The sequence below is a fragment of the Ctenopharyngodon idella genome, chromosome 13 (genome assembly GCF_019924925.1).
Source record: "Ctenopharyngodon idella isolate HZGC_01 chromosome 13, HZGC01, whole genome shotgun sequence".
NCBI lineage: Eukaryota > Metazoa > Chordata > Actinopteri > Cypriniformes > Xenocyprididae > Ctenopharyngodon > Ctenopharyngodon idella.
Window position 1 is genome coordinate 9831662 of NC_067232.1, and position 14254 is coordinate 9845915.

At 36.9% G+C, this 14254-nt stretch overlaps 2 protein-coding genes across 4 annotated transcripts; one reads left to right on the forward strand and one right to left on the reverse strand.

Moving 5' to 3' along the window:
- The first annotated feature begins 2 nt into the window (after nt 1-2).
- On the forward strand, nt 3-5715 carry neurog3 (neurogenin 3). 3 transcript variants are annotated; one of them, XM_051915850.1, is made up of 4 exons: nt 3-394; nt 2292-2449; nt 3868-4019; nt 4101-5715. In XM_051915850.1, the coding sequence occupies exon 4, from the start codon at nt 4102-4104 to the stop codon at nt 4750-4752; it is 651 nt and encodes a 216-aa protein (XP_051771810.1). In that variant the 5' UTR covers nt 3-394; nt 2292-2449; nt 3868-4019; nt 4101; the 3' UTR covers nt 4753-5715. The 3 variants fall into 3 exon arrangements, with proteins under 3 accessions (XP_051771810.1, XP_051771811.1, XP_051771812.1); XM_051915851.1 differs by having other exon boundaries at nt 3868-5715; XM_051915852.1 differs by lacking the exon at nt 2292-2449.
- A 105-nt stretch (nt 5716-5820) lies between these two features.
- Nucleotides 5821-12701, reverse strand: pdlim1 (PDZ and LIM domain 1 (elfin)). Its single transcript, XM_051915849.1, has 7 exons — nt 12445-12701; nt 10979-11130; nt 10041-10128; nt 8868-9052; nt 7389-7534; nt 7043-7160; nt 5821-6547 (listed from the first exon to the last, which is right to left on the reverse strand). Exons 1-7 carry the CDS (start codon nt 12535-12537, stop codon nt 6361-6363), a joined length of 969 nt encoding a protein of 322 aa, XP_051771809.1. The 5' UTR covers nt 12538-12701; the 3' UTR covers nt 5821-6360.
- Nucleotides 12702-14254: the final 1553 nt, after the last annotated feature.

A 14254-nucleotide genomic window follows, 5' to 3' on the forward strand; every position in this document is an offset into this window, starting at 1 on the left:
AAATGTAGCCTGTATTATTATATTTTATTCTTATATATTATTTTTGTACGTGTTTAGCCTATTATTGTTGTTGTTTTTTCATATTTAATTATTTATGTCATGTTTTACTTTTAAAATGATTAAGTTTTAATCATCAGAAAACACCATATGTTATTTGCAATAAATGATCTAACGTACTGAGTTGGGCTGCATTGGTATTTTCTAGGATAACTTTTGTGCTGGTTTAAGTTATACAGTATGGTTTCAAGCACAAGCAGTGCTTTGAATGGCCACTTGAAGGCGCTATTGATGTTTTCAAAGGACAGTTTGGGGATTTTGGGATAATGATTCTACCTTGTTCATTTTTTAGTAAACAACTGCGTTTATAGGACGTTCATATAGGAAATGAGAGTTCGTGAGTATACGGAAGAGAGTGACAGATTTCATTGTCTAAAAGCACTTTTAAAACTACAATATGTAGGCCTAACGATTTTATGTAAAAGCTTACTTGTGTGTCTGTGATTGCATATTTGTTTACCTGTTTCGACAAAGGTACATTTAGGCCTACATTCATACATTCATGTATTTAGAAGACGCTTTTATCCAACGCGACTTACAAGAGAGGAACAAAGCAATTCAAGGAACCAACAATATTCGTATTAATGCCAGGTTTATTTTACAACTAGATTAGAAAGCAATTAAGCTAGAAAAAAATGATAAATGCGGTTTTTTTTTTTGTTGTTTGTTTGTTTTTTGTTTTTTTTCATTGGTTTAAGGGTGTGAGGTGGTTAAAGGGATAGTTCACCCAAAAATGAAAATTCTGTCATCATTTACTCACCCTCAAGTTGTTCACAAACCTGTATGAATTTCTTTCTTCCGCTGAACACAAAAGACGATATTTTGAAGAATGTCGGTAACCAAACAGTTGATGAGCCCCATTGACTTCCATAGTATTATTTTTTTTTTTTGTCACTGTGGTCCATCAACTGTTTGGTTACCCATATTCTTCAAAATATTTTCATTTGTGATGAACGAAAGTCTTATTAGTTTGGAACGAGATGAGGGTGAGTAAATGATGACAGAATTTTCATTTTTGGGTGAACTAACCCTTTAAGTTGTTGTGGAAAGTTAAAATACGACCAAATCTCATTCTTAAACCATAGCACATTTTTCTTCACTAGCTCTAGATTTTTTTTTTTTTTTTTTCAAAGAAAAGAACGAAATTATTTGTATTTAATTTTATTTATTTTTTTAATTGAACAATATCAATTTACAAAATCAAGTGAATAGAATGAATATAATTTAAACTACTTAGTAAAAGTGGGATAAATGTCATAAATAAAATATGAGTGTTTATTCTGTGGGGCTTAAAAATATTGGTAACCAAGCATGTACACTAAATGATGAATACAACTTGGAAAACACCTTATATTTTATTTAAGATTGTAAGTCTGGGTATGGGATAAAGAAAACAAAACAAAAATAGATCAATGAAATGCATTTGAAAAATATATAATGAAAGCACAGTAAACGTTTCTAAAACATCTTTACAACAAACAGTTTGAAAATTCTGCTAATTCAACCCATGGGACATAAAAGTACCCAAAATAGAAAAAACACATTTAGAGATAAAAAAAAAAAAAAAAAAAAACATCTTAAATTTATTTCAAATGGTCAAGGTGTGAGTTTATACTGGACTATATATAGTTTCTCTAAATTATTTACAACTCTTACTATTTATTAATTTACTTTTTTTCAATATAATTTTAGTCTATTTTCATCATTCCAATGGAAAATGTATTTTCCCCAAAAACTTGGCAAGTTACAGCAACAGTAAGATAAATTCGATTCAAGTCTGTTCTGAATGTGGGCACAGTTTGGAGAAAAGCTGCAGTTGAACCCACGCATTCACAGCAGCACCAAAGCTTAATTATTGAGGGTGACCCCCGATTGCTCAAACCAAATAGAGTTGTAGCAAGAAGCTCTTGGCTATTCAATTATAATTGGTGTATTCGGTCATAACAAGCATATGCGTTTTAGCACAATGGGTGGACTCTAAAAGGAACCTCAAAAGCACATTAAAACTGCATTACTTCTTCCAAGAAGTGTACTCAAGATCTTTCTGGTCTCGATGCGCACACCGTTCCAAAAGCGCACACGTCTCCAAAGGTGCACGTTTTACCACACAAAAGAGTTGACATTGTTTGAGTTTTAACAAGAGGTGTACATATGGCATCCGGGTTGTAATTAAATGTTTTTAAGTTGTTGTTTTTGTCTTCTCAGTGAAGTTTCCTTTTCTTCTTTATGTGCAGCCTTTTCCGCGTCTGAACAAGAGAGAAGAATTAAATAGCTTTTCTGCCAGTTTGGGACAAATGGATGGCAAAAAGCTGGTCAGCGAGTTTTAGTCCTTGATTGCCTTCTTCAGATGCCCTTCAAACAAAGGCTGGGGATGAAAATAAAGCCCCACCTGGTACTTCTGTTGGTTAAAATAATAAGAAATAGATTTCGTTTCATAAATAACTACAACAGATTGTAAAGTGCAGCAGTTGAAGAAGCAGCCTATGAATCAAGAGAGCGAGGCCAGGTATCACCTGCTCTTCAGTAAGGCGCATTTATTGTTAAATCATGTTCTTTGCGATATCTGTGATTTCCACAGCAACAGGTCGCCTATGTTTGCCCATACTTTGCATAACAAGCAAGATATTACTCGGCACTGATAAAAATCGGGGGACAAATCTCACAGTCCCAAACCCACACCTGTCCCGCGATATCCCAATATGCATCTGGCATCAAAAGTTATTTGTAAAGCGGTAATATTTGGTTTACTTTGGATTATTTCGAGGCCTTTATAACAGCACGACAACATTCCCTATCTCCTTGCTTTATTTGTCTATTTTATTGAAAGCATATGGTTATCAGATGTCTTACAAAATACATATTTAGTTAGACTGGCGATGAGTGTCTTTGTGGACACTTGGGCACCACGGTAAATATTTTGCGCCCATAACAGGGCTCTTGGTCTCTCCAATAAATGAAGATTTATCAAGACTTGGGGCCAAGTGTAAACTCGTGCTATCCGACCATGTTGAAAGTCTTTTGTTTGCAACTGTGACTATGTTTACGACGCGCACTTCCTAATGTTCCTAATAACGGACTCCATTTGGAGACATCAGTGCGCACGCATTTTATTTTCTTTGCAATTTTTCTTGTGCATAATATTCTGTGTTTTCAATGCGCTTGGGAACTGCTCCTGCACATAGACATAAGTTATTCCACATTTTCTTGGCTTAAATATTATTTTCCCAGGGTTTCGTGCACTACAACACAATTTACGCACAGGAACATCACCACAAGGCGCACAACGGCAATGACACTAAAATAATATTGTATACCAGGAATTATTTTTAGCTCTGATTATTGAAAATCGCTTGGTAAAAGGTATATATAAGTGCCACTAAAATGTCCACGAACCACGTATGTTCATATCTACATGATTACTGTGTTAACGCAGTAACAAGGTTACCAAGTCACCTGCTGCGTCTATTCAGATCCATATCCATTAACTTTTTCTACCACCCATTCCAGAAGTTTGAGAAAACTGCATATTATTGAGAATATTACCATTATTAATTCTCTCGTGTTGAATTATAGCATTCATTGTGCAAAAAAAGGCTCACATGCCATTATATATTTACAGTAGGCTGTTGCGCGTGATGAAATCATAATTTTAGATGTAAATGTCTAAGAGTGCTAGTATAAAAAACGACAGACAATTATAGAAAACTTCACCTGTTTTAAAATCCTCTCAGTTTATTTCTGAAATAGGAAGGTACATTTTGGAACCTTCTCAGTTCTGATTGGCCACTTGACTCCATTTGTTTGTTCTAGAGCGCAGACAGGATAAAGGGACATAAATGACGAATGGGCGCATCACCTTCTATTGTCCCTTTGATCTATATATATTAAGGGAATGAATAAGACTGCATGTTGCACACTGGACTCGCAGTCCTGTAGACCAACACACTCTCAGTCTGCAAAAGGTAAGCATCTAAATTATGATTGGTTTCTTATGGATTGTTGACCTTGTACTGAGAATGTCCAGTTGTGTTTTATGTTTACAGAATGACTCCAAGATCCACGTGCGCTTCGGGAGGAAGGAATAGGACCTTTAAATCTAACTGGAGTTCGGCATTAGATCTCAAGTCTGGATCCACAGACATTACCAAAGGTCAACAAATCAAATACAGCACAGAATATGAGCTTGGCAACATAGACTCAGCGACTAAAGAATGCTCATCTACCTTCAGCGAAGAGAACGCAAGAAATAAAAGAATGAAGAAAGATATGCCAGTTAAAGCAGCAAGGAGACAACGTGGGAATCGCAGAGTTAAGGCAAACGATAGAGAAAGGCACCGCATGCATAAGCTGAACTCCGCTCTGGATACTTTGAGAAGCGTGCTTCCAACTTTTCCCGATGACGCGAAACTGACTAAAATCGAGACTTTGAGATTCGCGCACAATTACATTTGGGCATTGTCAGAAACATTGAGAATTGCAGACCATGTTCGGCAAATTTCAAATCACGCTCGGGACCAGGAGAACCTCACGGTGCCAAGCGCTTGCTTGGATGCGCGTTATAGCGCGTCAAGCACATGCGCGTCCAAGTGGCACTCCACAAACTCATCATCAAATTGGCAAGAAACCCAAGGCTACTACACTGATTTGTTGCTAGAGGAATTTAATTGCAATTTTCAGGACAATCTGACATTTTGATTTGCTGGGGAAAATCGAATCTGCGAGTAGCAAAACAAATCTGGCAAAAGCTGACCCTCTTGGGACCACGAGTATGACGCGTTTCAGGGCAGCTCATAATAAATGTTACTTTTCGTTTAAGCCTGAGAAAGAAAAAAAAAAACATCATAATGATTTAATTATTTTAATTATTCAAACGATTTATTGCATGCTATGGCGATAATAGACATAAATGTTGTAAATATTGTTTCTGTTATTTCCTTCTTCCTTTTTTAAGCAAATAAAGAAAAACTTATTTTTAAATTTATTTTCATTCGAGTGTATCTGTAGAATAGAAATTGTACAATCATAATAAATTCATATAGAATCTGTTTTAGTGTTTCGTGAAGGAAGCTTGCGTGTTGTAATTTCACTGACACGGTTCTGCGCATGCGCTGTACATCAGCTGCGCTTTCCAGAGCAACAGGTAAATACTTCTCACAATAGAGGAGACTGGGCAATATCTCTAGTGGAACAAACATTAGTACAGATAAAACGTTAATTTCTTAGGTTAAAACAAAAAACAATCAAATTCATTCAGTGTCGCAAACTATTTCCTTCTCACTGCTCCTAATGTGTGTGCACTAACTTGGATGGGTCAAATGCAGACAGAGGACAAATTCCGGTATGGGTTTAGCATACTTGGCCTTCACGTCACTTCAGTTTCGTTAACAAGATCACAAGTAAGCCATATTATCATTATGCTTGGTGTGTGTATATATTTTTCCCTTTGCATACGTTCTGTTAAATAACCCTGTTCATTTAGTATATTCTTGCAGGAAAAGAATAATTGTGATAAGGTTCACTTTTATAACACATAATTTTTTAGATTTCTTACAGCTGCAGAAAAAAAAAAAAAACTATTGCACTCTGACTGAAGTATGAGTGGGTTGCTGCTTACAATTCAACACTCATATTCAGTCATTTATTCAGCTATAATTATGCTTTTGTAGAAAGGCTTTTATTGAAAGGCCGGCGTGATTCAAATGAATAAACATTCCTAATCAAAAACCTCTCTTTAAATAAATAAACCATAAAGAAATTTCACAATAGATTTGCAACATTTTATTTTTCTAGCAAGGCTGATCAAGTTTTTTTTTTTTTTTTCATAAAAAAATATGGAGATTCCAAAAGACAATATACATACAGGGAATAGATTTTACATTCCGGTGTGTGTGAGGAATATGACCATGATTACATACATTTCAATGATCAACTTTTTATGAAAAACTGCAAATGCAGTAAGTGGCCTCAAGATACCCTAGCACCAATAATATGAGCCTTTTATACAAAGAGATATATGTATGGAATGACTAAGACATTGGAATGTATGATAACAATAGCACTTAATTTGGATAGACCCTATATTCACATATTCAGGTGATGTCTAATCACATTTCCTGATTACTGTTGCCAGAGTCCATTTAAATCCATGTACTTATGTCTGAGCATGTAAGAGTTATTAAAAACATTCATGCTGGCAACAAAGCAGCCTCATTGGAAGACTATCCAAATAATGTGTTACAGATTACTTAAGGAATTCCCCACATAAGGGAATGTGCAGTTTTAAAGTAGAACGTTGGAAACATTCTACTTTGGAAAAACAGTCACAACGTCATAACCCTCTGGAGGAGTGACGCGTTCACGTGCGTGTTTCTCGCAGTAAATCTTGTCTTCAACAAAAAAGTGTCCTTTCTGCTTAAGATTGATCCCGCAGTCTGTGCAAACGTAGCACTCTGGGTGGCGAAACTTATCTCGAACTTTGACAATCATTCCTCTTTAAAACCAAAAGAGAGAGAGAGAGAGAAAAGTTAGTCACAATTTAGAAAAACATGTTTGGAAAAATTCCTATTATTATGAGAACCAGTGGGTGGAGTTCGACTCCAGCTTCCCTTCTTTGGATGTAATGGATGGAGCATGAAGGTTTAGCCACACCCTAATTATACCCTATCCCTAAACCTAATTAGGTTAAGCTCCACCCATTAGATCAATAGAGGTGGAGCTGGACAAGGTCAAGCTCCAACCATTATGTCCAGAGAGGGGGAGCCGAATGTCATATGACTCTGCAGTGAGCACCACTTCATCATTATGGGGAAATCCAAAATCCAAAGATGTTATAAAGAGATTCAGTTCCAAAAAGTTCCACTAGATGGCAACACTGGCTTAACACCACAATTGCACATGAAACTACAAAGTCCATGCAACTGTTCTTGGATGCATGCATTTCTGTAAAACTTCTCCTATAAAGATATACCAAAACAGAGAAACTTACACAATCCCTGAACCGCATTTGTCACATTGAGAGAGCTTTTCAGGATTCCCAACTGAGGCTCCAATTTTTGTGGTGGGGGGCTTGACACTTCTGAAGCCAGAGGGTTTATCTGCATCACCTGACACAAAGAAACAAAGATGTTTAGGCTTTTTTTTATAGGCCAAATCATCTGATGCCATTTATAAAATGTGTTTCACAGCTGTGGCCACAGGCATGGAGTTAGAAACTGATGATTATGAATGACCTGAGCAGACACCCATTTTGTCAACAGAAGCTAAGGCCTGGTCACCTACATGTAATTCAGACACAATGTAGTAGGGTATACAAGGTGTGTATGATATTATACCAGTTTCCAGGATCTCCTGCAGAACTTTAAAAGAGGCAGATTGGCGAGGAGGCTCATTGGATTCTTGATTCTCCTGCAGCATTTTGTACACCTCAGAGTCTGCAGGTAATGCAGGCTTTGGCTGACCAGGTTTACAGGGATCTGAGCTATAATACAGGAAGAAGGACACACATGACAGTCACAAGACAAACAATGTTATCTCAATAGTATTATGTTATTCAACCCAATCCCAAATGGCTAGTTTCAGCCCTGACAGCCATAAATTCAAATAGCTATATAATACAGAACAGAACTGGAATGAATGTTGTAGTTATAATGGTGACTATGTCCTAAAAGTCCAAAACACATGTGCTAAATTCTTAAAACTTTATATTCATGTTGATTTCGTATGGCTTTAAAAAACTTTTATACATTTTCAAGAAAATTTTTAATTTAATGGCTCTAAAAAGTGTAACCATCAAGTAAAAAGTAATAACATATTTTCCTTACACACTGAATACATGTGAGTGTTTGGAGTAAAAATAAATAAAGAAAGAAATTAATAGTTTTATTCAGCAAGGACCCATTACAGTAAAGACATTTATCATTTTACAAAAGATTTCCATTTCAAATAAATGCTGTTCTTTTGAACTTTTTATTCATCAAAGAATCCTGAAAAAATATCACAGTTTCCACAAAAATATTAAGCAGCACAAATGTTTTAAACATTTTCTTTTAAAGATTTATTTTTTGGCATTTTTGCCTTTTTTTATTGAAATAGGACAGGAAATGAATTGGGAGAGGGAGAGAGAGAGAGAATGAGAGAGGGGGAAGGGATTGGGAAAGGTCCACGAGCCGGGACTCGAACTCGGGTCACCCAAAGAGCAACCGTGCTATGTGTTGATGCGCTGCCCACTAGGCTATCGGCGCCGACAACTGTTGTAATCATTGATGATAATAACAATAAGAAATGTTTCTTGAGCATCAAATCAGCACATTAGGATGATTTCTGAAGGATCGTGTGACACCGAAGACTGGAGTCATGGCTGCTGAAAATTCAGCTTTGCCATCACAGGAATAAATTACATTTTAAAATAGAAAATAATTTTAAATTGTAATATTATAATCACAATGTTACTGTGATATTTTTTCAGCCTTGGTGAGAATAAAAGACTTATTTCCAAAACATAGAAACTTATTGACCCCAAGTTTTTGAACAGTAGTCTATTTTTCAAAGTACAATTCCCCCCCCCCCCCCATAAATTATTAATTGATGAAAACCAATAGGTTTTTGAGGAGTTGCCCCACATGACATTTTACAACTAACCTTGCTGTAGTAAATTATTTACTATTTTTAGAGACTTATTGGCCTTTTCACAGTCATGAAGGTCTGTAGATGTCTGCTCTGTGATATCATTTCCTGTTATGTTTTATTTTTTCTGCATGTTGCACCATATGTCTTTGTGACAAGTATTTCAGTGAGGTGTGTATCATGCTTACTTCCTGCTGGCTTCATTGGAGACAGCAGAAGTCTGGACATCATCCACTGCACTGTTGAAAGTCTTTATGTTCTCAGAGGAATACAGGCCAGCGGGGTTATTGTACAGGTTAGTGACCACCCTGGGACTGCCAGAATTGAATGGCATAGCACTCCTGTTATGAGCAGAGCCTATATGTTTCACCTCCTACAGAAAAAGACACCAGGAACAAATCTCAAAAACACTGCAAACAAAAGAGAGAAGTGTAGTTTTAAAAGCGTGATTCACCCAAAAATGAAAATTCTGTCATCATTTACACACACTCATGTCATTCCAAAACTGTATGACTTTTACCCTTACCTTTATTTATAAGAACATTACACATTAATTAGCATTTCTGTAAATATTAACCAATATTAACCAACTGGCTAATTTCCAACTGTAGTTCTTTGCCTAGATGTTAAAAGAACCATAAAAACATTAAAATTTACATAAAGGTTTGGAACGACATGAGGCTGAATAAATGACAGAATTTCATTTTTGGGTGAACTATCCCTTTAAGACACAGAAACAAAGCCAAAACCATTACATCAATTAATAAGGAATGTAGTAATATATAACTATTTAGACCAGAAAACAAGATTATATTTTTTAAATAAATGTAGATATTTTAACCAAGTTGATGTGAACTAAGACCATTAAACAAAAGAAAAATAAACAGAAAAAAAAAAAAAAAACCAGACATGGAAAAGTTTTGCCAAGGGGTAAGGTTTTAATGACACTGAAACTTTCCTCTGTTTTAACAACATATTTAGCAGTTGTTTCTTATTATGTTTCTCTTTCTGCTTGAATCAGGAAACATTTATAACACCCAAACTATGTAGTCAAACTCCACACACTTCCTATGATCACTCACTTTCTGACCCTAAATTTCCAACTTAGCCTGCAGGATGTGGATCTTGCGTCATGGCTTTGGCTGATAAACTCACTGGTCTCCATGGATAAGGCTTGTTTAGACATAAACAATGACTTCACTTTGGCAGGCTATAGTGGCGTGCCTTTATTTGTTTAGCGGCTATAGTCCTGTTATGTATGACAGCCTCAAGCACAGCGAATGGCTTTAAAGCTCATTGAAAATGATCAGGGGTCCATTTAAAAACCCCTTAGCTCCCAGTTAAGCAGGGCTGAAACGCACCTGTGTTTCTGTATTTGCCAGTTTCATCTTGTATGGATTGGTCTTTCCTTCTTCAGTGACCAGTGGGGACCACATTTTTGACTCTGATCTAAAGGAAATAAAAAAAAGACCAGAGAGAGTTTTGGGCAAGCTGATGCAATTGTACTGGAGCTTTTATTGTGCAAGTTTGCAAGGCATAAAAACACATTGGATTTTCTGTCATGTATTGAATGTTGTTACAAATTCTGCTGATTTAGACTTGTCACCAAGGTAACGTTATCTAGCTGATTGACACAGATGAGAATATGTCGAAATTGTAAGAATGACTTGTGACAGACTTCAGTAAAAATGAGCTGAAAATTATACCCACCCACATTTTACAATGTATTATTTTCCACTGTGCAACTGAATTATATTATACTTTCTAGCTATTATAACCAATTCAAAACCTATTGATTTTTGTAACATTCAATGAAAAATATTTTTCTAGTACAAATAAAAATCCTTACTGTTGAGCCAATCTCCAACTCATAAAATCTCCACTTCCAAACAGTCAGCATTCGTTGCAAAACTTTTTTAATGGGAATCTCTACAAAATGTACTAAAAACTAAGAGGACCTCAGTACAGGGACCAATGCAGTGATGGCACCCTAATGGTTAAAAAAAATTAAATCTAGAATGTCTGGAAAAATTTTATGAAATAAAATCTTTTTCATTTGTTTTTTGTTTTTTTTTAAAGTAGTTGGGTTAAAAATCATACTTTTTTGTGTGCTCTACATACATGCATTTAGCAGATGCCTTTATCCAAAATGACATACAAAAAAGGAAAAAAAGTATTTAGTCAAAGAGCCAACAATATTCGTAATCAAAAACACCTGGTTTATTAGGCAAGACAAGATTACTCATGGCTAACGATTCATGTTTGATCATTCAGACACACCACAGCATGTTCCCCTTACCTGTCAATGGAAAGCACCATTTCCTCCACGCAGGCTTTGATTTTATTCTGTGCTTCCAGGTGAGTCATGCCGTCTGTTGACTCTCCATCTATGGCCAGGATCATGTCCCCCATGCAAAGGTCAGCCTGAGCCGCTTTACTTCCTGGGGTCACCTGAAAAAGCCAAAAATAAGTATCATCATCATCATCATCATCATAGTCTAAAATGAAAATAGGCTTTTTAGTGAATGCAGACAAATAACCCTTTCTTGCTTTAAAATGAAATTGTGCAGTTTTTCATGACCAAATATCAACTTAAGGAAATATGACAGCATTTTGACAATAACTTTGGGTCAGCTTTCACTTGTTATATGATTACTTCCTCTATTAAGTGTAAGGGTGTGAAACTTTGGTTATGAGAAGAAACTTTGTGGTTTAAGGTGCAGTCAGCAAGTTATTATTTATGTTTTGCTGTCTCTTATTCATCCCATTAGTACCAGTGGTTTTATGTCAGCCTGAATGCATGAGGTTTGTTTTTACAAACTGCTGCCACTTCACACTGAAACACTTTTGTCTAATTTTCTCTCATGATGCACATATCTATATACACATTCATCCAGGAGCAATATTGTTGGAATCACTTTCACAACTATTTTCTTTCTAGCTTATAAAATCAGCCAATCAGATTCCACTCTGCTTTAAAAGCTAGAGCATTTAAAGTGTCAGATAACATAACTGCATTGTTTTTGGAAGGTAATATATTGTTACAGTTATTTTTATAGTTATTATTCCTGATGTAAATGGGCCTTAATTTTTACCTTGAGCGCTGACAGGAAGTGTTGTATGAAGCAAACTTATCGGTAATGTGATCTCAACATGGCAGGGCCCATGATGGGGAGACCCACTCTATGTAAATAAAACTTATTCTAAGAAAGCTGATGTCTGGAGGCTTCTTCTAATGTAAGTGAACACAAATGTAATAATATTTCTTTATGTGTAAATCTTTTAATTAACATATTGAGTGCACCTTTAAGAGTTGGCAGGCAGCTTTTTGCAGTTGAATGTATACTTTTAAAACGCGTGCTTAAGTGTCATATTACCATCATGCCACGAATACTTGTAATGTTTTAAAATAAATACAGCCTCGGTCTATATTTCTACGAAACTATATGGAATCACGTACACTAGTTCTGTATAGAGAAAGAATCAGATTTCGTGTCTAGAGCTAGTTATTCAATCATTTGTTAGTCTTCGCTTCCATTTGTTTTACTAGAATGACAAGTGCTCTAGACTAGACGTACGTTACGACACTGACGTTCAGTTCCATATGATATGGTCGCGTACATGTGCGTTTCGGTTGGATGCTGCTACATGCAGGCGTGGCGCGTTCTTGAGAAAGTTTATCCGGTTTATGAAGCATAGTTATGTCTATGAAAGCCACTTTTTCTCTGTAATAAGTTATTAACAAATCCGAAGTTAATTTCTTACCCTCGAGATTGTAAGAGGCTGCTCGAAATCTTTCCCTCCAACCAGACGGAATCCCCACGGTCCAGGGCCTTGTAAAACAACCCGTACAGGCATTATACTTACAACACGTAGCCTAAACGGCTGGCGTAAACTTATTGCTTAACTGGTGCACTGTAAACTGTGCTATAAAGTCTGTAGTTTCGTGTAACTGTAGCGGGACAGGGCGTTTACTTTGAAGAGACGATTGTCTGGGCGGAGCTTCCTCAGAAGTGAGCGAATAATGTCAGGTCTCTGTGCTGATAAGAGCTTATTTCCTATGTTTGTTTAGGGGTGGACCATTACGTCATCTTATTTTGAAGTTTACCATGTATGGAAGAGCCAAATCCTGGGATTTGGTTTGTGCCACTCCCAATCCAGTCGGATTCCTGGCGATGGGGGGCGGGGGGCTCATAACATATGCTCTCCGGGACTTTGGATCACATTCTTAGCATTCCCAAAAAGCGAAGCAAGTGCAGAAGAAACGGGCAACGCGGTAGCACATGGTTTGATCTATATTAAAGGTGTTTGTAGATTTGTATAAACTTTATAAACAACAGGAGAAGCACCTCCATGGAATGGATACAGCACAAGTGAAGACATGCTGCATCATGATTTATGAGCTTTTGAAACATTGAGGAGGACATTACAAGTGCTGCTCGAGACCGTTTTCAACATGTGTCAAAATGTTTGTTCGGACATTTTCAAAAAGTTTGGCCCTCAAAAGTGTAACCAAACTTGTACACACACAACTCTCTCTTTATACCTGTAATACATTGCATCACTTGTTATATGGGGCCTGCTCATATTTCTAGTAGGGTGAATAAATCTATTCTACCTTGCTCAAGGCCTCTTGTATCACCATCTATGGTTTTGAAGGAATATGGGTGGTTTTTAAAAAATGTACAGAGATTCAAAAATTATAAGAATCCGTTTTTATTCTAGCTGTTTTCGGGTAAATTGGAACAGTGCGATGATAAAGTGGGACTCACATTTTCATGTTGTTTGTTCTTGGATAATACAGTTGCATACAACAGGATTTTTTTGTACTATATATACAGTATCTCACAGAAGTGAGTACACCCCTCACATGTTTGTAAATATTTTATTATATCTTTTCATGTGACAACACTGAAGAAATGACACTTTGCTACATTGTAAAGTAGTGAGTGTACAGCTTGTATAACAGTGTAAATTTGCTGTCCCCTCAAAATAACACAACACACAGCCATTAATGTCTAAACCGCTGGCCACAAAAGTGAGTACACCCCTAAGTGAAAATGTCCAAATTGGGCCCAAAGTGTCAATATTTTGTGTGGCCACCATTATTTCCCAGTACTGCCTTAACCCTTTTGGGCATGGAGTTCACCAGAGCTTCACAGGTTGCCACTGGAGTCCTCTTCCACTCCTCCGTGACGACATCACGGAGCTGGTGGATGTTAGAGACCTTGCGCTCCTCCACCTTCCGTTTGAGGACGCCCCACAGATGCTCAATAGGGTTTAGGTACCCTCAGCTTCTTTAGCAAGGCAGTGGTTGTCTTGGGGGTGTGTTTGGGATCGTTATCATGTTGGAATACTGCCCTGCGGCCCAGTCTCCGAAGGGAGGGTATCATGCTCTGCTTCAGTATGTCACAGTACATGTTGGCATTCATAGTTCCCTCAATGAACTGTAGCTCCCCAGTGCTGGCAGCACTCATGCAGCCCCAGACCATGACACTCCCACCACCATGCTTGACTGTAGGCAAGACACACTTGTCTTTGTACTCCTCGCCTGGTTGCCGCCACACACGCTTGA

Excerpts from the sequence above, each read along its gene's own strand:
- neurog3 (XM_051915851.1), top strand. The coding sequence starts at position 4,102 with ATGACTCCAAGATCCACGTGCGCTTCGGGAGGAAGGAATAGGACCTTT.
- pdlim1 (XM_051915849.1), bottom strand. The coding sequence starts at position 12,537 with ATGCCTGTACGGGTTGTTTTACAAGGCCCTGGACCGTGGGGATTCCGT. Across the intron at positions 10,129-10,978 it reads ATGGTGCTTTCCATTGACAG|ATCAGAGTCAAAAATGTGGT; the intron begins GTAAGGGGAACA and ends TATTTCCTTTAG. Across the intron at positions 6,548-7,042 it reads AAATGCGGTTCAGGGATTGT|AGGAATGATTGTCAAAGTTC; the intron begins GTAAGTTTCTCT and ends TTGGTTTTAAAG.